Source organism: Sparus aurata, chromosome 20 (assembly GCF_900880675.1).
Source record: "Sparus aurata chromosome 20, fSpaAur1.1, whole genome shotgun sequence".
NCBI classification, from domain to species: Eukaryota; Metazoa; Chordata; class Actinopteri; order Spariformes; family Sparidae; genus Sparus; species Sparus aurata.
In genome coordinates this window covers 12,322,357-12,345,855 of record NC_044206.1, presented here as the reverse complement: position 1 = coordinate 12,345,855, position 23,499 = coordinate 12,322,357, and the positions used below count along the sequence as shown (strand labels likewise).

Below are 23,499 nucleotides of genomic sequence, written 5' to 3'. Positions count from 1 at the left end.
ATAGTGTGATGTCAGAGAGTGCTACAAGACCCACTAATGGTAAAAATGCTAAATAGTTGGATCCAACTAGTGACAATAAGCAATCTGGTTCAAATCCACCTCATCCAGAATGTCCTCATCACAATGCTTCCAAGTCCGCATCCCAATACAGAGCTATGTTTACACCAATAATGCCTGCAGGGATTGTTTGGAGGGAGAAGGGCTGGAATTTCTCATGTATGAATGGACCATGGTGATTGGCCGCATGAAGGAATTTTGATGAGGGTCAGTTACAGGCAGATGTACAAATGAATCAATTGCTGGAAATCCAAATTGGGATTTCAACTTTATGGGAGAGTGTGTGAGGTGTGCTGTGAATGGCTGTCAGATGACTTGAAGGAGTTTATTGTTTCAACGTGTTGTATTTTGTGTTTCCTTTTCATTTGCCAAACCTAGAAGAGAAGCTGGCTATCAAAGCCACTGCTGTGTTGAAACGACAGCTCTTACTGGTCATTTACTGACATGTTCATCCGGTCAGGTGAACAGCCTATTCATTCTTTCCAGGCAGGTGATTTTTGTATTAATCAAGCCTCCTTGCTGTTTGCCAGAACAGTACTAAAGGTCAATGGGCACACCCAGCCAGGTGTGGACCATCTCCTCTGGCTAGAGGGGAAATTGGCACTGGAGGTGGCAAGGGGGCCTTCTCATCCTCCTCACCTTCAGATGAGCAATCCGTGGTGGCCCATCTATGTGGGTGAGCAGGGCAGCTCTATAGGATTCGGCTTGGGGGGCCGAACACATAATTTCAAGGTTCTAGCGAGCTTTCCTATTAAATTGGGCGAAAGGGCTCAGGAGAAGCTGAGAATGAGTAAGCAGGGTCTCGTGCTTCCATCAGGATGTGTGCCACAGGACGGAGGCCACACAGAGGAGAAGGCTCCCCAAAGGGGCCTGATTGAGTGGACTACATGTCAGGCTCAGAGAGGAAGGAAGGAACACCATTGAGCACACAAATAAAGTAAGACATCCCGGTTTAACATAAGAGTAAAGATTAAACATAAGAAAGGAGTGGATAACCCACTGTACAGCCTTAGTGCAGGACCAGAAGAAGATGATGGGAGACACAGAGATTGACTGTGAACTATGCTTCTCTTCCAGCTCTTTCCAGAACCAACATGCCTGTGTACGTTGAATGTCCTGTTGACAAATAAGATATAAATAACTGTCCTCTTGATTTCCCAGCTTACTATGCCGGTGGTAAGTGGAGCTGAAACGTTTTTGACTCAACGCTGTGTGTGTGAAGTGAGTTTTGTATATGTGTTCCTCAACCTTACACCCTGTCATTCTTAGCTGAAGTGGCAATAGAGATGCAGTGATGGCTTGGTATTCAAGCAACTACAGGAGTTAAGTTGCATGTATATGACTGCTCACCAACAAAACAAAATGAGAAAGCCTTTTGCATTTTGCATGACTGTTCGGTCCAAGTTTACCCCCTACCTACACCACAGGAACAAATGTGTTCCTGTGGTGTAGGTAAAAATCTAGGTATGTAATTAGCATAGGATAATTTTAACTGTATTTCATCTGTGGAGATAAAGCATATCTCTTTGCTGCCGTATAGTGAGTCTCAAGTAACACGGTCTGTGGCTTTCTTAATTCTAGTGATCAGAGAAGTAGAGTCAAAAGAGATAGCTGCGGCATACCTTTCAGCACACAGGCCACATAAAAGAGAGTGCTCTCAGATCCAGCAAATAGCTGATGCTGCAGCAGACGTTAAAGATATGGTTCGTGAAATGGCGGAGGAGGTAAATAAGCTGCGTGATGTTGACAAACTGACAAACTGCCAATGAAGCCAAATGTGTCCAAAAAACTATTTGGAAAAAGGTTTCAGTTCGATTGGTTTAAACTTTGTTGGAACTTCTGATTACAAAAAATGCAAACTGTTATGTCTGGTTCCCATTCGAGAGCCATCCCAATCAAGCAGCATGATATCCCCAAATTCTTCTTTTTTTTTTGCCACATTTTGACTTCTAACTCGGGATACAAAGAGCAGTGGTGCCTGCAATGCCAGTAATTGCTCAGATGCTTTGCTTTGGCATCCCTGCAATCTGCCAGTCAACTGCAATGATATGTCGATTTCACACAGGCTGCTGCCAGCTGCAGGCAGCAGGCATTCACAGCCAGGCTGCAATTACAGGTCAGACGGTTCCTCATATAGTGCCACATAAATAAACAATAGGCGCTATAGATACACAGAAAGGAAGCAACATCAAATAACAACAAAAATGTAGCCACTGTGATTTGTTTTTCAATTGAGCCCATACTAAGGTTGTGTGTGGCAACATAAGTGGCCCCTTTGGGGAACAATATATTTGTGAGGCAGAGTGAACACCTAAAATACACAACTGTGAAAGGTTGTGAAGTCATCAACTAACAGCCTCAGTCAGACTGCGATCTCTGACACAGTTCACCAAGAACGAGGCGCTGATTGCAACGCTTAGAGTAGGCAGCTCTGTGCAGAAACTGAGACACTTTTCGGATGTTTTATTTAAAAGGCCTTTTGTTCTCTCTGCACTTGGCCTACTAACTCATCTGTTTTCATACAGAGTAAGGATGGTCATATCTGTGGATCTTCCGCACAAATCAATTTAGTACAATCGAACACCACATACATGTATCGAAATTAGTAGTTTAACTGTGCTGAACTACATTCAAGTTTACATAGTGATTTGAGTTGTTAAATTACTCATTCCACATGTTTTTGTAGTTGACTACTGAAAATACAGACATTTGTGAACCATAAAAGAGGAGCAAAAAAAGTTATGTTAGACCGCTGCTGCTCTACCAGGCGATGAAGGTGACGAAGTAGTGAACTGGACAGCAGCACGAGGTCCTGGGTTAATTTCTGCTCGGGGTTTGTGTCTGCCTGTGTCTGTGTGGGCCTCCTCCAGGTACTTCTGCTTCCTCCCACAGTCCAAAGACATGCAGGTTGGGTTAATTAGTCGCATAGATGTGAATGTTTGTTTGTCTCTACATGCCAGCCCACACTGACCCTTGGTGTAATACACCGACCTAGTTTCCCTTAAGCACATGCCTGACTGATGGACACTTTCTTATGGACTTTGGGGTATTTTGCTTTTTTGGTTTATGTATGACCGTGAACAGGTGGCCACTTTTTGTTGTTTGTTTTTTTTTTGCTGGCATGTGACTTTTTTTCTGTAAATATTTTTAAATACTTTCAAATCACTTATTGTTTTTCTTACGAAATAGTTTGAACTACTTGTCAGTGGTAGCTTGCAAAGGTATGCTTTCAAAGAAGTTTCGCGAACACATGGACCGTCACTTGCACACCCACGTGTCCTTAAATGGATTCTGGAGTCTGAGTCAGAGGCCAGGGCCCATATTCACAAAGACTTTTATCTTAACGTTAGGAGTACTCCTAAATCGGACTAAAAGTTTTTATGTAAGAGTCGTTTCTTAAAAGTAATTCACAAAGCCGCTGAGACCTACTTTTAGTTATGAAAACAGTGAACTCCTAAACTAGCAGTAACTCTCTGTTGCTATGGATGACGTCATTTTATAAGGACGCACTTGGAAGCGGTGACAACGGTGATTGGTTGTTGAGTGACAGGGCAGCCCATTGAAAAGTCATTTAGGCTACGCAATGCATGAAGCGAAAATAAGGAAGTTGCCTACAAGCCCATGACAAAGCCTATGAAAAGATATTGGATAAAAAAAAATTATTTATGAGGAGAATTAAGTGCCCCCCCCCAAACAAAAACGCTTCTGACAAAAATTACAAATTAGAAGATTGCGATGAAAAACGTGAATTGCCAATAAAAGCGGTATTTGCTCGAAAAGCTGCGTCAAACACTCCACTAAAATTCGGGAATCGTGTGTTGATCCGGGCCATTTCGCAACAATATCCAGTATATTGTAACATGCATCAAAGACAATTTGTGTATTGATGGAATGCAACCTTTTTCCCTGTTCGCACGGGACGAGTATAACATACTCCTCCAGTTATTTGTAATAATTGCGGAGGTCATCTGTGATCTTAATCCTGTGTGAATCTGCCATGTCCGTAATTTGTAAAGTAAAAATTCTACCGCAAATGACCTACCATATTTCGACAAACACAGCAGTCATTTGATAATATTAGTCCCATGCGAATCGGCATCGCTGTGATTTGGGGTCGTTTTTTGTTTTTCTTAAGGTTTTTTATGTTTTCCACACCTTTTTCTGCCCTTTTCCCGGTCGAGAATTATGGAGGCTGTGTTGGGAATTATAAATAAAAGTTTTGACAGCATTTTGGGTGCAAATTCAGGAGGCTCATCAGAAGAGCTATCTCGAAAGATGATTAGATGGATTACATGCATGGCAACATGCGGTAAGGAACTTTTTTCCATCTTTCAACAGGTTTATTATATTAAAAATATCCATATCTAACCGTTGTTCTGCTCCAACAAGGGCTCCGGTGCGATCGACCCGGGGGATAATGTCAGTAAATTCGAGTTAAAACACAGACTTCGCTTATCCTGTGCGAATGCGCCGCACTAAACACAGACGTGGTGGGGTAATTTCTAAATCACTTGAGGTCCCCAGGTAATACTAGTCCTGTGCGAAGAGCTGCATTTTCCCCGTAGCCAAATACTGGGGTGTTGCCAAACATTTTAACTCTGGCGTTATTGGATTGTTTCGGTTGGTTGGGGACAGTATTGCGTCTCTCACAAACTCAACCACAACTTCAATCCCTTCGCGGTCCATCCGACATCGTTTTAATAATTCCCTGTTATTTAGCGTCTCCAAAACATTCGGCTGTGACCAGGTCTTAGCGAGTTAGGAGTCCTCTGGACGACTTCTAAGGTCTCCCAGACTTAGGTGCTACTTTAAGGCCTAACATGTTTTGTGAATAACTCTTATTTAAAAAAATTAGGAGTCTTAAAGTTACGACTGACACGCCCATTATTTTTAGGAGTTGCTCCTAAATTCGCCTGTTAGGAGCTACTTTTAGCCTTAAGATTCTTTGTGAATACTGGCCCTGATCTATTAATCATGCATACACCATTTCAAACACACTGACTTCTCCTTTGTCTGGTTGTACGCTGAAAGATGATTGCAGGCAATTGTGCATCCACTCATGGCTGCAGGGTAGGAAACCTGGCTTGTTTCCATGCGCACGATTACCTCTTGATTGAGATCCGTCTATAAATCTGAGTGGAGTGGCTGTTCCTTTTCATATTTCAGCCTTTGTTTGTCATTCCCAGGAGTACCATTTTGCTCCCAGCAGTGATCACTTGGAAAATCTTCTCATCTTGCAAGGATTGAAAACAAAGGGTGCATTTGTTGTTTTTCAATCTCACTCATTTTCTTGCTGTGTGTCTTTGGCATCCATCATTTGGCACACACAATACCTTCAGATTTCATTCAAGCTTACCGACTTTTCCATAATTGGAGCAGCAGCCTGAATTCTCAATGAGAACTCTTTCGTCAACTCACTCAACTTATTGTACTGAACTCAATTTATTTTACTAGTCATCATATTACATATATACAACACATTACAATGCATTATTTAAGCTTTGTTAAGGAGTCTTTGAATATTAAAGATGCAGTATATAGTTTTGGGGGGGAAATGTTGATCAGAGGAGAACATCTTCATCGACTGATTTTTTTTTTTAATGCCTAAACAAACTGAATTAAAAATGTCTTAATTTTCACAACTGAAAAAACACACTGACCTTAAAAGAATAGTTTGGGCCTTTTGATGTGAGGTCATATGAGGTACTTGTATTGTACTGTATCTCTAGTCATTCCCTAAACCATACAATGTCAGTATTCCTATGCACCAGCGGAGCCATGGACTGTATAAGCCAGCTGTTGGGGTTGCCACGCAAAGGCTTGCCTTTACGCTGCCTTCGCATTTCCACACCAAGCCTTGTGTCATTTCGTACACACTGTGCACACCATCAGACCGATACACCCCTGTCCCGCACTGCCAGCTTTTCCATTCAGACAGAGGTCATCTCGCCTCTGTTATCGTCCCGCTAATGACAAAAGACAAAACTGCCACAGCACAAACTGTTCAGTGGGTGTGAATCCCGTTACACTCAATAATAGAAAGCCTCCTCAAACAAAGCATTTTCTTGAGATACAGAGACTTGTTTTACTTTCACATGTTCCATCGGCAGATGCTTTTTTAATTTATCACAAGCAAGAAACACCTCGTTTCTTGAAGTAGCCTCTTTTTCCAGTGATCAGCAGTAATCAAAGGACAGCTCTTCCTGCTGAGCTATCAAGGTGACATAAGCACCACCAGCTCGGATACAGTACAGCACACTGAACCCCTCACTGCGACAGCTTTTTTCAAAAAGCCTGTCATGATAACTGTAACCATAGCTACTTCACCAGTGGTTATATTAACAGACATTGAACGCAGATAGTGTGTGACTTCGCACAGCAGGTATCCCCTTTGCAGTGGAAGAGCTACTCCCTCTTTAGAATCGTATGGTACACTACAGGTAGGAGAACTCAGGTCAGCAGTGAGTTATTTTTGTCTTTTATAAGGTGTCAAAATTCCAAAGACTTTCTCAGGCAATTAAAGTTGTACCAGTGCCCTATTTTTAACCTGTAATATTTGAGGGATTTCAGCTCCCAGACTTGTAGACTCTTGGGGCTATCAATCTGTCAGTGAGAACATTAATGAAGTGCTTATTATCACCCGTCTTTATTCTAAGCTCTATATGATCATGTGTATAATTCTAACTCGTTATCTAGCTTCCACTTTGACTCCCAGTCGCTGCTAAGTAAATTGCACATCTGCAGCTCATCCACCAATCAAGACTCAACATCCTCGGACTTGGGTCCACTGTTCATCTGCAATCCTCGTTAGCCTCCTTCAAACAGTCTCCTGATCTGCATCAATCTGAAAAAAACAAAAAACAAAAAACAAAAAACCGTGTGTCTAGAATTGTATTGGTTAAGACTTAAAAAAAAAAAAACATTTTAATGTCTTGTGTCATTTTTCTGTGTTCTTAGGAAGTATATGAGCTGCTGCTTTCTGCTGTTCCCTGTTTCTCCGACACACTTGTGATGAAGACCATGACATGTAAGGAGGTTGAAAAACACTTGAAAGACAAGAACCAACTTCCATTCTTTTGCCACGTGTACAGAAGATTTGCACGGAGAGATGAAAGTATCCGTATAAAGGGTCTCCTCACAAAAGCTCTCCTCATGCACTGATAGGATAGAAGATCAGAAGACTACACATGCTTTGAGAACATACACATGATACCAGCCAGCTTGTTTTTTCAATGACTACATTGGATTCCAGTTTGACGTCAAACACATTTAGCATAATGTAGCATAATCCATTTCTCCTCTGTGCGTATATGCTCCCCACTCAAATTGTTTTTACCCAAAATGTGGCTAAATGGGTTTTGACACAAAAGAGTGTAATGTTCCAATGGTTGTTCATAAAAGTTGCATGTGGAGTTGCCAAAACGTCTGTCTTTGTTTCTCTTTTATTCAACGTCTACTCACATTAAATCAAACCATGCAAAACAAGAACATTGCTGCTGAGTGGCATGGAGAATAACAACTCATTTATTCCAAATAACTGAACCATTAGTTGTGCCCTGTCAAGTTAAGTGAAACATTATACAGAGCAGTCGTTGACCCAACCGGCCTTCATGTAAATCGTTAGAACTAGGTGAGTCCGGGTGTGAATGGTTGTTAAACTGTCTGGGGAGGGAACTCAGTACTGCATTGTAGGATAAGTAATGTCTGAGGCCACCTCCTCTCTTCAAAGAGGGACGTTCCAGTTTGACATGGATGTATTTTCCTTCTTCTCTCCTGCGTTGTGCCATTCGCTCATGGAAGGGTTGTTTTGTTTCCCCACTGTACAAATCTGTGCAACTACAACCATAACTCCATTAGGCAGACCAGTTTCTGCCTCAGTCTGTTGCTGGGTTTGAAGTGAACCAAGATGTGATGTCCACTGAAAGTCCTCCTGAGTTTCCATTTTCCGTCTCTTCTTCTCTGTCTGCTCTAGATCTTATAGAGGTTAGAGGTTTCAACATAAGCCCACTTAGGGTAGGTAGCCACAGGTTTTAAATGCTCCCCTGGTGTGCTGTCCAATCACATCTGATGGAGAAATGTCTGACTCAGAAAGTCAGAGTTCATGCTTGACCTTAACGATTCCCTGAACAAACCCAGACACGGTCAACTCCCTTCCAGTTACTTAGAACTAAAGCACTAAAGGCACTGTGTGATATGTTATTAAGGAATGTTGTTAGATGAGCATACACAAACCATTAAGGGCAGTTCTATTGTGCGTTTGATCATCGTACATAATCGCGTCCAGCTCTTGCCACGGTTGCTTTCCGACTGTTTGTTTTAGCTGTTCTTTATGCCACAGGTGCCAAAGGACCTCTGCAAAGGATACACCTGTGCATCTTTGCTTATAGCGGGTCCATGTATTATCCTCTGTCCTAGCTCCTCTTTCCTTAAGGAATAGAGAAATGATAAAAGCCCTCGAAGCTAAGATGAAGGACATCTTTGCATTAGTCACCGTTATTTTAGCTCAGTTTTCCTCTCCACAAACTATAGCTGTGTAGCAAAAAGCCCTCTATGTTCACTATTAAACTCATCAGACGCACAAGACTGAAAGGTAAATGCGCTCTAATGTCATTTGTAGTTAGCTGTGAGTGCTTAGTGCTCTCCAACAGCCATAGCTCATTCACTCAATGACATGGCCGTTACTGGTCACACCTGCGCCTTTCCTGCTTTTACCCTGCACTTTCAGTTACTTTCAGTCAGCCAGTGACATTGAAGATCTTTGAACTAAAAAGTCTTACTACATACGTCATTTCTCAATGGCAATTAATATCATTTGACTGTGGACACCTGTTTATTTGTTCTACCAAGAAATTGACTAGTGTAGATGGTTCTGGAATGAATGACAACAAAGCCTCCATTTAAGTCAAATTTTCATTTCTGTCACAGACCCATGTATGAATTTAGAGAGGGAGCGAAATGGAATGAAATCTCTACCCCTAAAAATCTTTAATCCCGGGTATAATCAGAACTGCCAGTTCTTTTCAGGTCTCTCATTCATCCAGCATCTGTTTTTCCCACTCTTGGCCTGCCGTGTCAGCCCCAGCAGACACCAAATGATCCTCATGTCCCCTCAGTTCCTTCACATCTTTTCAACAGTTAGTTTTAATATGCAGACTGGACAGCCCTGCTTCTGTTCGGCTTTCCAATTCATGAAAACAACAAATAAAGTTCAGCTGAGGTCCGGCGCTGTGAGACGACAACAAAGAGAATAGAAGAATCAAATCAAAATCAGAATGATATAAATCCAAAAACATCCCCAAATAGGTCATCAGACCCGCCTTAGCATTTAAAACACGAGAGGACATCTAACCTCGCTTTCATTTTCACTGAAAACTCTGTTTTGTTTTGGTATAACTGCACTGCCTGTTTGACCTGAGAAGCAATTGTTCCACTTCAACTGCCCACACAAACATCTAACCTGTCAATCTCAAGGAGCTCATATATGAAGCTCATAGATCTAGTCTAAAGTCTATTTACTCTACTCTAAATTACTGTTAAGGTACACAGAGAATGCAACAGGCCAAACAAGGAAGCCTTCACCTTGAGATCAATGACAATCCATCTTGCCCGGCCTTATGGCTATGTGCTTCTGGCTGAACGACAGTGGTTTAGACTTATCAGCATTCTCGGAGGAACTACTGACAGTTGAAAACCTATACAAGCGATTTATTGTCACGTCCTTGAACACGAACATGGGTAAATCCAGCAGGAGAACAAACTATTCATCTGAAAACAACAATGCCCTCTCCTCAAAAGGTTGTCATGGATGCTGCTGTAGCATCAGCTATGTCAGAAGTACAGAGTATATTACATTGAGAAGAAGAGCAAACGACATAATGAGAGTCACTCATCACACTTTATTAGTGGGAAAGATGTTTTCACTCTTCTACCGGCTGGCTTCACAAAGTAGCAGTCCAGTAGCACTAACGAACTGTTAATTAGATTTGTTAATGTTAATTAGAATTTTGCGTCTTGTTGAATATTCTTGCACACATTACCGTCCAACTTCTATCTGTACACATGTTGCTTTGGTGTTTGTATGCACAAAAATACCCTGTCATGTATTGTTGTTTGCTCTGGCACTGCTAACAATGGCTCACCTGACCAGAAGAGGTTCCTGACTTCTTCTGCTGGAAAAACGGTCGTGTCGGGTATGACCTCCTTGGTTGGCCATCTTTACCAGTTCAGACTGACCACTCAACATGAGGACAGACACACAGTAATTTTAATCATACATTTATTCATAAAGAGATTAAGAACCAATTTGTTGTATTAACACAACTAGAAAAACATATGTTTTGCAATCTGATCTGAATTACTTTGAACTCATGAACTCTTGGGATGAGGTAAATGCGCGCACACACACACACCCTGGATGCTGACTGCATAAAAGTTGCGATGGCTGCATGTTTTTGTTTGTTTGATACGATACTTTGATGTTTTTTTGTTTTTGCGTTGATTTTCATTGTGATTTTTCCTTCCCATTCAAACTCTGAAAGTTTGGCCCGGTCAGGATTGTAAATAGTATAAAGTTTTTTAACACACTGGTGGCTTGCATGTATTTGCCCCATCTCCTTTCTCGTCCGTCATCTCTCTCACATTTCAAATGGAGACGCTCAAACTTCTTTGAGCAGTGGATGGAGGTGCGCGTATGATGTCCTTAATCACGTGATTGGATGTATGATGTAGACGTAGACTATAAACGGGAAGAAAAAAGGGACATTTTTGATGGGAACCTTTCTAGACTACAGAACGAAGGAAACCAAATTAAGGTTTTACATTTTCCCCCTAAAAACGGGACAAATTGTGTCCCGAGAGAGATTTATATTTTCCCGACACAGCTGATGAAAAAAGAGAACAATTCTGGGAAAAACGGGATGGGTGGCAACTCTATTCCGAGGTCATAAGTGACTGGTCTCCTGGCTGTCTCTTCATATTAAGCATGAGACTTGGGAGTGGGAACGATCTAACTTATCTAATTTATCTAACAATGCAATCATGAGGAGGTTACTGGCAGTTTTTAAGCATCCTTTGATTGATAAAAAATCTATAGTAAGAAAAAGGCTGATATTTCAATGGGTCAGTGTTTTTTTTTTCAAATGGAGAAAGACCGACATCTGCCAGTGTTCACTTCCTCTCCACTCCACTGTGCCAAGACAAAGAGACTTGGTATGTTCAGCCAGTTATTTCGTGACCAACATGTCCCTGTCGCCATTTGAGTTCCCAGAAATTGTGATGAAATGCACCTCTTTTAATTTTTTGCTGACTTTCATTTCATCAAATCTTGACTTAAACCAATAATCTACTAAAGCTTGTTTTTGAATTCCTGTGTATTCCTGCCATTTGTGCTCTATTCAGAATTTAACAATGTAATGGTATAGCAAGAAAGTGCCATTTTGCGGCTTGATTCTATTTACTACAATGACAAATGTGTTGATGAAGGTTCTCAGTCATCCGGTCATGGTAATTCTAAGTGCTGTATCGTAGGCAAATGGTCTTGTTTGAGTTTCTTGAAGACATTTCAACTCTCATCCAAGCGGCTTCAGTTCTGACCAACTGGAGGGGAGTCGCAGGCTTTTAAAACTCTGTGTGGGAGTGTCCTTACAGAGTCGTCAAGGACACAGGTGAGCTCTGAGTTTCAGAGTCCCACTTGTGGGTTGCTGACCCAGCCGGCCTTCATGTGGGTTGCTAGGGCAAGGTGAGCCCAGGTGTGAATGGTCGTGAAGCTGTCTCTGGAGGGAGCTCCCCAGTTTTGGAGAGCAAAACAAAGCTAAAAGAGTTTAATTTGGATGCTCACCAGGTGGACAGAAACATTTTTTTCACCAAAATTTTAATGTTTCCGCCACGGTTGCAGTCATGTCCCTGTCTCCTCCTTGTCTCTTCCTGTGTTCCATGGGCGGAGCAGGGTACGCGGGGGACATGTCTCCCGCACTTCCTGTATCTGTGCCCTCTGTCCCCCACACTTTTTACTGCCATTACAACCATTCAATTCATTTCTAACACATGGAAACGTGTTTTCCAAGCCATCTTGGCCATCAATGCACAATGAGCAGGCGAAGCCAGGTGGCAAACACCTCTGTCCTGTTATGATTTGAATCACACAGATGTTGATTCAGATCTGTTTAACAATGCTCAGCAAACCCTCCAAGAGGAAAAAAACTTTACTCAGTTTTTTCCAAACTAACCATGTAAGTTGAGTAATGCTGTTGCAGATAATGTTTAGCTAAATGATGACTAATTAATAGATGCCAATATATCAAGTTAAGCTAGTTAACAATTGTTAACTGCTACCTATGTTAAATCACTTGCTAGGTGCAGAGGTGGTAGGAACCGATTACATCTACTCCGTTACATTTATTTGAGTAACCTTCTGGATAAATTGTACTCCTAAGAGTTGTTTTACTGCAAAATACTTTTTACTTTTACTTGAGCAATATTTTTGTAAAGATATAAATTATTCTGGTGGTAGTTAAAGTTTAAAATATATGAATTTGCTGATTATTATTTTGATTGAATGATAACATTAATGTTCTTATTTGATGAACAAATCAGACGTTAGGCTATTCAGAAGTTACTCAGTACTTGAGTAGTTTTTTTCACCAAATACTTTTTTACTCTCACTCAAGAGTCACTCACTGGATGACTGGTTTTTACTTCTACCTAAGTAATATTGCTCTAAAGTAACAATACTTGACTACAATTTTTGGCTACTCTACTGCCTAGGAATAAACCCACTCCTCCTTAATTTCTGCACAGAACTTGTGCTCACTATTATTTTGCACATATTTTTTAAAATCTTTATACAATAGAAAGAGCAGGGTCAGGGATGAGAAAGTGGACCAGAAGCCAGCAGCAGCAGGAATGAACATGGAGTGTCTTCACAGTGATGAGAAATTATCTGGCTACCTACCCTGTAGATGCTCGAGAGTCATTCTGTGTCAACTCAACCAGAGTTTGGCAGCTTTAGATTTCAGGTTTTGACTTTAGATTTGATAGTATATAATTTTAAAGAACTAAAGTCGGTCCCATTATGCTTTGCTGTTTGTGGTTATATGGTTCTTTAGCCACTAAGGAGACTAGGTGCAATCGAATGTGAGAGGATGATAAATCACTCAATAGACCTCTGAACAATTTGTCCCCCTCACTTCTGAAATGATGGCTACGCCCCATCAGTGTGGTTTGTGTCGTTCCTGCTTTGCCTGGATCCTGCCCACCTTCACACCTGTCTACAAGTGAATCATCATTTCGTAGCTTACCAGCTCTGGCTTTCCTCCCACTCATCACCAGATGGTTGAACGCCCGGGTTTCAAGTTAGTTTTGACTCTTTAATATTTTCCCCTGTTTCTTGTTCCTGCAGTTATTGCAGTTTTTCATCTCCTGTGCTTCAAGATCTCAGTCTGCCTGCCAATGTACCCACACTGGCAACACAACACTTGCCATACTCTGTTCCTCCTTTTCCCTCTGCCGTTACAATCCATCCCATCTTCTCAACCCATCTCCATCAGCGGTAGCATCACGATAAACCTGTTAATCCTTATCTGCCTCCTAGTCTGTGTCCTGCGCTTGGATCCTCACAAACAAAACCTGACAGTTTCTACATACGTATAAATAAACAACTGTTCGCTAACATGTTGTCCATGTTATCTTTAACATAATGGTAATATGTCAGGTATGTGTACCCCCAAATGGCGCACATCAGTTTAACAGTTTTAAGCACTTCCCTAACCCTAACACTAACAATCAAATATTAAAAAAAAATAATTATATAGATAGAGAGTTAGATAGAGATAGAGATAAATAGACAGACCCCAGTGGTCTGAGACACAGACCATGTAACTGAAACATATCCACAATCGGCCCTGTTTCCTCTCTACTGTCAAATAATTATGGAAGGCAAATAATTTAAAGAATAATGAAAAGAACATTGAATGTCACTTGGCTGCAATCAGGCAACAAGAGACCTGCCTTACTGCTACCCAGTATAGATGAAATAGATTTATAACCATCAGTGGAGAGTTTGGGTTGTGCTGTATTGCTTTAGAATGGGCGTGTCTAGATTTAGGTGCACTCAGGTGCAATGCTCATTAGCATTTGAAATGCTGACACATGGTTTCGTTGAGCTCTCAAAACAGTGTTTTGGGACCTTAATTTTCCTCTGAGGACAGCTTGTTTATTCAGTCATGGAAAAATGAAATAAGTCTGAGTTTGTGTTATTGTCTCATTAATATTGTAAATTGTTATGGTGAGGTTATACTTTAGGACCCAAATGCAGACTTGCGCACACACACACACACAGGAGGCAGGAAATGGGGGAAACAAAAAGCAAGCTTTATTAACATCCTAGACACACAAGCCAGACACAAAGACAAAAACACAAAGTAGATAGAAAGTAGAAGTAGGAAAACAAAAACATATCAAATAGGGGACACGAGGAACGAACGGCCAAGACTGGGTAACCAGGAGCAACACGGAGGACATCACAAAACAAACTGACAAAGACGAGAGGGAGGACAAAGACTATATGCAGACACACTAAAGACAGGACGAGGAATGGGTGATGTGAGTGAGGAGGGAAGAAGACAGGTGAGGTAACGAGGGGAAAAACACAGGAGAAACTGAAGTGTAAGAAGAGACGCACATGGGCAGTTTCAAATTAAAAGCTTGAATTTCTTCTCTGAAAACAGTGCCACTTTAAAGACAGATTAGCTTAATTCTGACATAAAAGCAAATCCTTAAAGCTACAGAAAGGAGCAAAGTCAGCAGCAGTTAGTGGATCCTCTGCAAATAGGCCCTTCCACAGGTAGAAAATTCTCCAAATTACATATTGCACCTTTAAGTCCCAGATGTTCCAAAAGGTGATGTTAAGTTGGTTCTCAGTGTGAATGGGGGATCCCCCCCCAATACATTTCCACATACATGTGCTTCATTGCATACAATAGTTTGATCAAAGACGATTTGGGTAAATTTCGGCCTGAATAATTTCGTTTTTCTCTCTTTTCTTTTTGTATTTTTCTACATAAGGCTTTGTACCAGTTGATTTCTATGAAGACACCTTCATTTTTAAGCTCCCTTGGTTTGCACTTAAATCATTTGAATGGAACAATACCCCGCCCGCGGTGGTGGTTGGCTGTAGGTGCCCATTTATACAAAATATGGAAACGTGTCGCAGCGCCCATGTGTATAATTACTCGCACCCTTTCCCCGCTGCGACTGGGCTCAGAGAAAACGCAAACATATCACGTTTCCCGCTCATGACGCGCGCGCTCCAATGGATAAATGTATGCGATAAGTGATAGTTTTAAACAACCAAGGCTGTGGCGAAGAGACGCTTGTTTTGTAAATGTTCTCTCTGTAGATGAATGCAGGTGGAGAAGTGGGTGAATTCACAGCACTCGGTGTTGCGCGGAGCGTCGCGCACGGACCTGCTGCGCCGAGCGTGTTCAGGTGCGTCGCGCTCAGGACGGAGCACACAGCGCATCCGTGAGAGCAGCTTTCTTCTCGCCGAGGAACACTTAATCTGTAAGTGCTGTTGTTTTCTGTTGTTCTCGTTTGTTTGGTTGTGGCAGTGCACTACCATCACAGCTTTATCCGGAAGATGTCCCAAAAGGGAGAACGAAGGGGTGTATTTATCCAAAACGCATCATACATCTCATGGGAACTGTGAGATGTATGTTGACATCCTTTAAGTAAAAAAAAACAAACAAAAAAAAAACCTCAACTTAATTATCAGTGGAGATAGTTTTCGTGCGTGCGCATGTCTGTATGTTTTTTTCTCTCTCTTATGATAGCCACTATAAAGAATCATCTTTATTATTCGCTTATTTTTTAAATCGTCATGGAAATTCGCCAAAAAAAATTACAAAACATAAAATCTGTCTTTGTAGGCAACTTTTTGCAGAATGTGGAGGGATGCAGTGCCTGTTTTTTTTTTAATGCAACTGTTTTGAAGTACTGAAAGAAGCCTGAAGCTGTGAAAGTGCGTCAGGTAATTGCTCGGGAACCAGGTTTGGTTCATGTAATCTTGCTGTGGTAGGGAGGACCAAAAGTGTCACGGAAAAAATAGATTAATAAAGCCTTTGACTAAGTGATACAGTAACTGATGATACAAAACAAATGGGTATGGATTAGTGTAATGTATCAATCTAGGCTATAAATAAATAGACTACATTTAGCTAGTATATACAAAGAAATATAGTTAAACAATTATTCAAATGTTAACTCATAATTTAAAGGGCAATAAAAGATGATGTAGTCGCTATCTTTATACTTTCATCTTTGTCTTTCTTCTTGTTACAACTACATAATGTGGGTGACATGACACTGCTTGGCATCACCAGCAATGGCAGTGAAACACTCCTCTGCTTGTTTAGTCACACAACAGAAAAAAATCACAGCAGTATTCAACTTCCTGTTAATCATGACAAAGGTAGGCTATGCAGGCCACACAGGAGCCCCGTATGAGTCGAACCATACGGGAAATTACAGCAATTATTTAACCAATGAGGAAAGCGGAACAGAACATGTAAAAACACAAAAAGTTAGTGAGTTATGAGTAATGACAAATAAAAGGAATAAAAGCGATACAGAGGCAAAATCACAGAAATAGAAAGAAATAAGAAACAAAATAAAATAATGCAATACTTATTGATGATTACATATTTATGGGAATCGAGTTCATGGATAAGAAAGACTCACATTATGTTTCCTGCCATTATAGAGTAGGGGGGAGCTCCACATGTGACAGCTCCTGGCCTTATAAGAAACCACACCTGATACAGCCTCATTCCTCGAGCTGCCACAGGCAATGACTGTCAAATGCCTTCTACCAGGAGACAAATCAAATCTGTGTTTTGGCAGTCTGTTGGTACACTGACGAAGGCTGCGCTGAGCCTGAGGTGGCACCGCCACAGATCGTGGGGACAGCGGACCCTCTGAGCTTGTTTTGCGAATAAATGTGGTTCAGCTATGTGGTAGTATGGTTTTATCCAGGGACACATCACTGCTATAGACCACACTGCTAATCTAAAAAAAAATGTCAATATAATATAATACATTTTTTGACAAGTGGGGAAAATCAAAAGCAACATTTTGGACATCATTGCAGTACGCTGTACCTTGTCTGTGCCTGTCAGAAAGCTGCCACAGAAGTTCATGCCTGTTAAAATGAGGGTCGACTAAAGCAGCAGTCATTGATGTAACACATGGGCTACATTTCTGTCATCTATTCCATTCCAGTTTCAAAGAGGAATAGTTATATTCTAAATCATTGCCTTGAAAATCCAACATCACATATCGTCTAAGTGGGTTTCTGGTTTGAAAGGGTTCTAGCAAGACCCCCCACCAGACCTCGTCCACTGAAGCTTAAACAGTTGTCAGAGCCATTATCAGACTGACCACTGTAGCTGCAGATCTTCTGGCAATTAGTATGATGGTAGTAAAGTTAGATGGATGGTAGAAGCCACATTCAGTTTCAGAGTGTATCAGACATGGTGAAAGGTTGAATTTGAATACAAATGAGGCAATTCTGGTGTGTCTTTTCATACTAAGCCAGTTTTGAGCATGTATGCTAGAAAAGTGTATCTGACAAAATAAGACAAAAATAGAGTATATCCAAACAGGTTAGTGCTAAAAGCAAAAAAAAAAATCAAACCCCTTCAATTTTTCTTTAACAAAATAGTTTAAACCAGACAAATCATGTTCCAGATATATTGAAGTCGGGGAAGATGTTTTCAGTTGTTCAGCTGCAAATTACTGTTAAATCCTCTATTTCTCAGAAAACCAGACAAGATTTTACATTTCTTTCTGGGTGAAATACACCTGTACACTCCAGCTGATGTATGCACCGAAGGATATATTCCGCCTCTCTTTATTTCCCCCATCTGTGCATATTTTTTTCAAAACTCACTCACTTGAATAGTTTCATTTGACAGCAATATTAAACAGTCTTCAGATTTTAGCTACATATCACCCTGTTTTGTATAGATATAGGCCCAAGTGGCATAATATACGCTTTAGTGCATACATATTGGCATGGGTCCAAGAGTTCAGTGCTTGTCAAAGGAAACGTAATTATGCTGAAAATGGATGATAATTCATATGTTTGATTGCAAGGCTACAGACACCCACTTGCTCCATCTTCTTGCGATGGATGCACAGCTGGTGGCACAGTATCCCAGTGGCCCATGCTGAGCTTAATGAAAAAGACCTGCTCTATCATTAATGAAAAAAATTCTGTTCTTTCTCCGCTCAGTTCAGAAAGACGATGTCTGCAGCAATGAATAGGACACAAGACGTAATAACTTTGATCTGCCTGCTGATTCTTGAACTGCCACTGGTAGGCTTGATTAATGCACAGTGATTATATATATATATATATATATATATATATATATATATATATATATATATATAATGTTTTTTCTTTTGGGAAAAATGTGACAAAAATGACTTTTATTCCGAGTAGCCCCTCAGAACAGCTTGAAAAGTGAAGAAAGGTGTTTCTGAGGTATTTTTGTCTTCGTCTTACAGATTGAAATGGCCAGTGGGAAAGTCTTGGAGGAGACTTATCTGAGGTGGGTCCAGTACAAAGAAGACTGTGCGAAAATGATAGAAAACGAGCCACTCAGTCAAGGTACCGAAAACTTCATTTGTTAATTACTGCATCAGGGTTAGGTTAGAGAAAAGATGGAAATACAGGAAGAAAGAAAACTGAAATCATGCCATTTAAATTTGTGCCAGAAATCATCATCTATGGCTTTCTTGTTGAGTAACAGAATCTTTTCAGTTCCTTGTTTTTGCCTTCCTTTCTAGCGGACTTGTTCTGTAACAGGACGTTTGACAGATACGCCTGCTGGCCAGATACCCCTGCCGGCTCTGTGGTCAACATTTCATGCCCTTTCTACCTGCCGTGGTATGAAAAAGGTAATTCACACTTTTAGTCAGTCTGACTTTGACAGAACAATAGGCTGAAACATACACGTGATCCTGTCAGTTTCCTCTTGAGCATGCTTTTGATTTGTGGTGATATTGGCCGCGCAGTATCTTTGTGTTTCCTTCCCCCTTATGTTGGATGCTCAATATAACTTGTCCAGGCATTCAACCTGTCTTCTGCCCACTGTGCGTTGCTATTAGTTTCAATCCCTTGGGACCCTAATTAGGAGTAAGCAGGTAATGACTGTTTCTCCTTCCAGTGTCCCACGGTGTTGTGCTTCGACGGTGTGGCTCTGACGGCCTCTGGGAGAGAGATGACAGTGGGCAGGTGTGGAGAGACTTGACCCAGTGTGAGGAGGAAAAAGAGGTCACATCTCAGGAGGTAGGGGGACTGAAACGAACCCAGCTCAGGTCTTAATTTGTTACGACGGTGAGCACTTCTTGTCACTCAAACATTTGTATGACACGTGTTCTCTACTGAAGACGATAGTTTCTTTTGTGAAGCCCACACTGCACCGATGAAACTGGGGTTGGTTCTTGTCAGACCAAGGTCATCATGTAAACTTGCAATGGAAAAAAACAAAATGCGTAGGTGGACATAGGTGAGGTATTTATCTACTGTGAAAGAGGCATACAAAAACCGATACTTTGAATGCAACAGTTTACAGATTCAAAGAAAACTTTCAAGGTGTGGAAAAAAAAAAATGAAGTAAGCCATCAGGGTTTGTTGGAGACATGCGCTGTTGGACAAAATACCGTGAATTACCGTCATCAGCTTGATGGCTACTTGACATTAGACATTTCAAGGTCTCCTGTCTGCAAGATTGTGTGTGTCAACAACCAAGAGGTCTAATGGGTTATTGGCCTTCAGCTGGAACCTCTCCATCTTTTTTCCATGACAAGGTTTCCATATAGCAGCCAAATCTTCCATGAAACTCACGTATGTTATATGTCTCATGTTGTCTCTCGTGTCTCCCTTGTCTGTGTTGTCTCTTCACAGCTGTGGTTAAAACAAATGATGGTGAGCTTCAGGATGTTGTACACTGTCGGCTACTCTTTGTCTCTCTTCACACTCACAACGGCTCTCATCATTCTCCTGAGCTTTAGGTAGGCTGTCTAACAGATTGGATTACATAGTGTAACATTAATTCTAGATATAAATCAGATACCCAACAGTTGACAATATATTCAGCATTCATAACAAATACGTACTGGTGCAGGCAAAGAAGTTAGCTATGTCAGCAGACATTGAATTGAATCAACAGATCTCAAATCTGCAGTTTTTGGAACTAATTTTACCACTAATTTTGAGTGTATACATAGATTAGACAGAAAAGTCAAGTGATTAAAGGGTAACTCCACCAATTTTAGGCATTTAAGTGTGTTTACAGGTCTCTTGGAGTATTACTATGTATGTTACAAAAAAGCACTTAAAAGCTTTTTGTGGCTCTGGAGGAAGCTGAGTGTCATTTGATAAAATGCCTCTAGTGATGTCAATCAGTGGCTAAGTTGCATTGTGGGTAATGTAGGCGCCAAGTTTTGAAAGACTGCCCAATGAATGATAATGCATTGCACTCCTATAACACTATTGGATATCATTATAGATAGTTATGTATAGAGATATCGATGCATTCCTTTTCAAAGCATTGTGCCTACATTACCCATGATGCAATTTTGTAACTGTGTAACATCACTGGGGGCAAATGTATGTACATTATTGGATACAGCATCCTCTGGAGACATAAAAGGTTTTATAAAACTTTTTTCATAGGTGCAGCAGTACTCCCCAAGACCAGTAAACACACTTTAATGTGTAAAATAGGTGGGTTGCCCTTTAAAACCTTGATAAGCAAAATTAAAGTTTGTGTTACCTTCATGTTACCTGACAGGAAGCTGCATTGCACCAGGAACTACATTCATGCAAACCTCTTCCTGTCGCTCATCCTGCGAGCAGTATCCGTCATCATTAAGGACACCATGCTGGAACGCCACTGGGGAAGAGAAATCATGAAGCAGACTGACGTAAAAGAGATGCTCAGTCATCAGGTAGGTCATGATGGTTCAAAATGGTTAATGTGTTGAAAATCACAGCTAAAAATGACAAATGAAGAGGGAAATTTCTGACTTTAATGACTTCAAACATCAGCCTTATGTTACATGTATCATTATTGCCTCTAGGCTGCTATTGGCTGCAGGATAGCACAGGTGATGATGCAGTACTGTGTCCTGGCCAATCACTATTGGTTCTTTGGAGAGGCTATTTATTTGTACTCTGTGCTTATCGCTTCGGTGTTCATCGACAGCACCAAATACTTACCCTACATCTGTCTTGGCTGGGGTAAGTTCCATCTCTGTTTCTGGGATTCATAACCTAAATTTGTGGAGGAAGATCAGAATCTCTCATTGCACCAAAAAACATCTCACTATGGAGAAACAGTTCATAACTATGCGGACACATTGCAACAGTAGACACTTCTTGCTCCCATACTGCTGACTCTCTCAAGTGCACGTAATTACAGCCGACCAACAAACTGGATACCATGGAAAACAGCTTGCTTTCCTCTTTTCCACAGGAACCCCACTTCTCTTTGTGGTTCCCTGGGCAGTGATGAAGCTATATAAAGAAAACAAAGAGTAAGTGTGTGCACGTGTGTGATCACTTCATGTGCCGACCCCGTGACCCAATCGATCCAGATTAGACTGGGGAGAAATAGTAACACGAGCCTTGTCCTTGCAGGTGTTGGGCCTTCAATGAGAACATGAACTACTGGTGGATCATTCGTTTCCCAATTCTTTTTGCTTCACTTGTAAGCATGCAAATAGTGATCACAGTTATATGTCGGATTCCTTGCATGCGTCATCATTGTACTTTGTGTCTGACTCCGCTGTATAATATATGACGTAATGCTTTATATCTATCTATATCTATTTTTTTTCTTCTGATCAACAGATCAACTTTCTGATTTTCATGAAGATCCTGAAGGTCATTCTTTCCAAATTACGAGCCAACAACCAGAGTGAATACCCGGATTACAAACTTCGGCATGTGGTCTCAGCGTATTTTCAGTGATGATAAATAACATCTATTTGACTTATCTATTTTTCTTTTTCCAAGCCAAGGTCATGACTCTGTTTTTCAAAGGAAAACATCCATACCTTTTTTGAGAGAGAGGGAACAAAGATGTAGACGGATAAATGAAAAATTGTTTTGCTCTTTGCTTTGTCCTCGTAGGCTTGCCAAGGCAACACTTACTCTCGTCCCTTTATTCGGGATACATGAGATCATATTCATCTTTGCTACAGATGAGCAGACAACAGGCATTCTGCGCTACATTAAGGTCTTCTTCACCCTTTTTCTCAATTCATTTCAGGTAGGTTTCAAGAGAGAGTCTGACATTGTACAATAATTTAATTATCTAAAAATGCTCTAATGTGTTCCTGTATGACAAATAAGGTATACATTCCTTTAATTAACTGGGCTTTTCTTTATATTTGCAGGGCCTTCTGGTGGCGGTGCTCTACTGCTATGCCAATAAAGAGGTTAGTCGTTTCATCTCAAAGTCTCATATCATATTTTTTCTCTATCCTCACAGCAATGATAATTTAATCAATACCACAATGAATGACTTTCCACTTTCCATTCAATCACACTGGAGAAAGTCACAAAATGGCACATTATCTCTGAAATAGCTCATTTCCAATCTGAATGCAGGTGAGGACAGAGCTCAAGAGGAAGTTACGTAGCTGGAGGATAGAGGCTGAGATTGCATGCTGTGGACAGTGACTAGGCATGCATGATTCTCGAGTAGACACTTTCTCCATCACCACGGGGCCAGAGCGCAACAGATCCTCTGGCACCATGGCGAGGCCAATACCAGATGGTTCTCCTACTCCTGAGAGCTCAGTCATTTTTAGACGTCAGGTTCAGCCGACTTCCCCACAGCCTGATGATTCTTTGCCGCACTGTCCATCAGTGGAAAACAGAGACAACACCCTGCAGCTTGGGGATCAAGATGGCATTGGACAGTCATCTGTAGCAATGCAGGTGTCCTTCATCATTCATCTTCAAGACCCTGTAGAGACACTCCCACATGTTATAAATATAGATTCAGACTGAATACATTTTTGCATTCAATGTAATTGAGATTATTTGTGGTTTGTTGTGAATATGTTAAATTGTGAATAAGTAATTGTAACTATGTATGATATAAAAATTGTGAATACGTGAAAGGATATTTGTTCATATTGTCATTTTCTAAGAAATAAGTGTGTGTAGATCTCTTCCTGTAAGAGATTGGCATCATTAACAGTAGGCTAGTAAACAAAAATGGTATGTTCAACAGGACGTAAAAAAGTTGTAAATTTCAAACTGAAGTTAATCTACACCACACCCATATGCAGTGTCTTCCTACAACATACTGTATGTGGTAATTTGTAACCTTTTTGATTCCAAAAAGCTGCAGTTTCTATGAA

The 23,499-nt window shown here is 40.9% G+C and overlaps 1 protein-coding gene and 1 long non-coding RNA gene across 4 annotated transcripts; both read left to right on the top strand.

Moving 5' to 3' along the window:
- Positions 1 to 5,770: 5,770 nt before the first annotated feature.
- On the top strand, positions 5,771 to 7,483 carry LOC115571598 (uncharacterized). Its single transcript, XR_003981950.1, has 2 exons — positions 5,771 to 6,497; positions 7,015 to 7,483. It is a non-coding gene; the product is annotated as an uncharacterized LOC115571598 (long non-coding RNA).
- Positions 7,484 to 15,258: 7,775 nt separating this feature from the next.
- Positions 15,259 to 23,432, top strand: LOC115571673 (glucagon receptor-like). Of its 3 annotated transcripts, XM_030401194.1 has the most exons (15): positions 15,259 to 15,374; positions 15,452 to 15,615; positions 18,347 to 18,430; positions 18,625 to 18,727; positions 18,907 to 19,017; positions 19,287 to 19,408; positions 20,027 to 20,133; positions 20,916 to 21,072; positions 21,205 to 21,364; positions 21,600 to 21,660; positions 21,764 to 21,833; positions 21,977 to 22,068; positions 22,259 to 22,397; positions 22,525 to 22,566; positions 22,739 to 23,432. In XM_030401194.1, the coding sequence occupies exons 3-15, from the start codon at positions 18,359 to 18,361 to the stop codon at positions 22,808 to 22,810; spliced, it is 1,308 nt and encodes a 435-aa protein (XP_030257054.1). In that variant the 5' UTR covers positions 15,259 to 15,374; positions 15,452 to 15,615; positions 18,347 to 18,358; the 3' UTR covers positions 22,811 to 23,432. The 3 variants fall into 3 exon arrangements, with proteins under 3 accessions (XP_030257054.1, XP_030257053.1, XP_030257055.1); XM_030401193.1 differs by having other exon boundaries at positions 15,285 to 15,615; XM_030401195.1 differs by lacking the exon at positions 18,347 to 18,430 and having other exon boundaries at positions 15,285 to 15,615.
- The last annotated feature ends 67 nt before the right edge of the window (positions 23,433 to 23,499 follow it).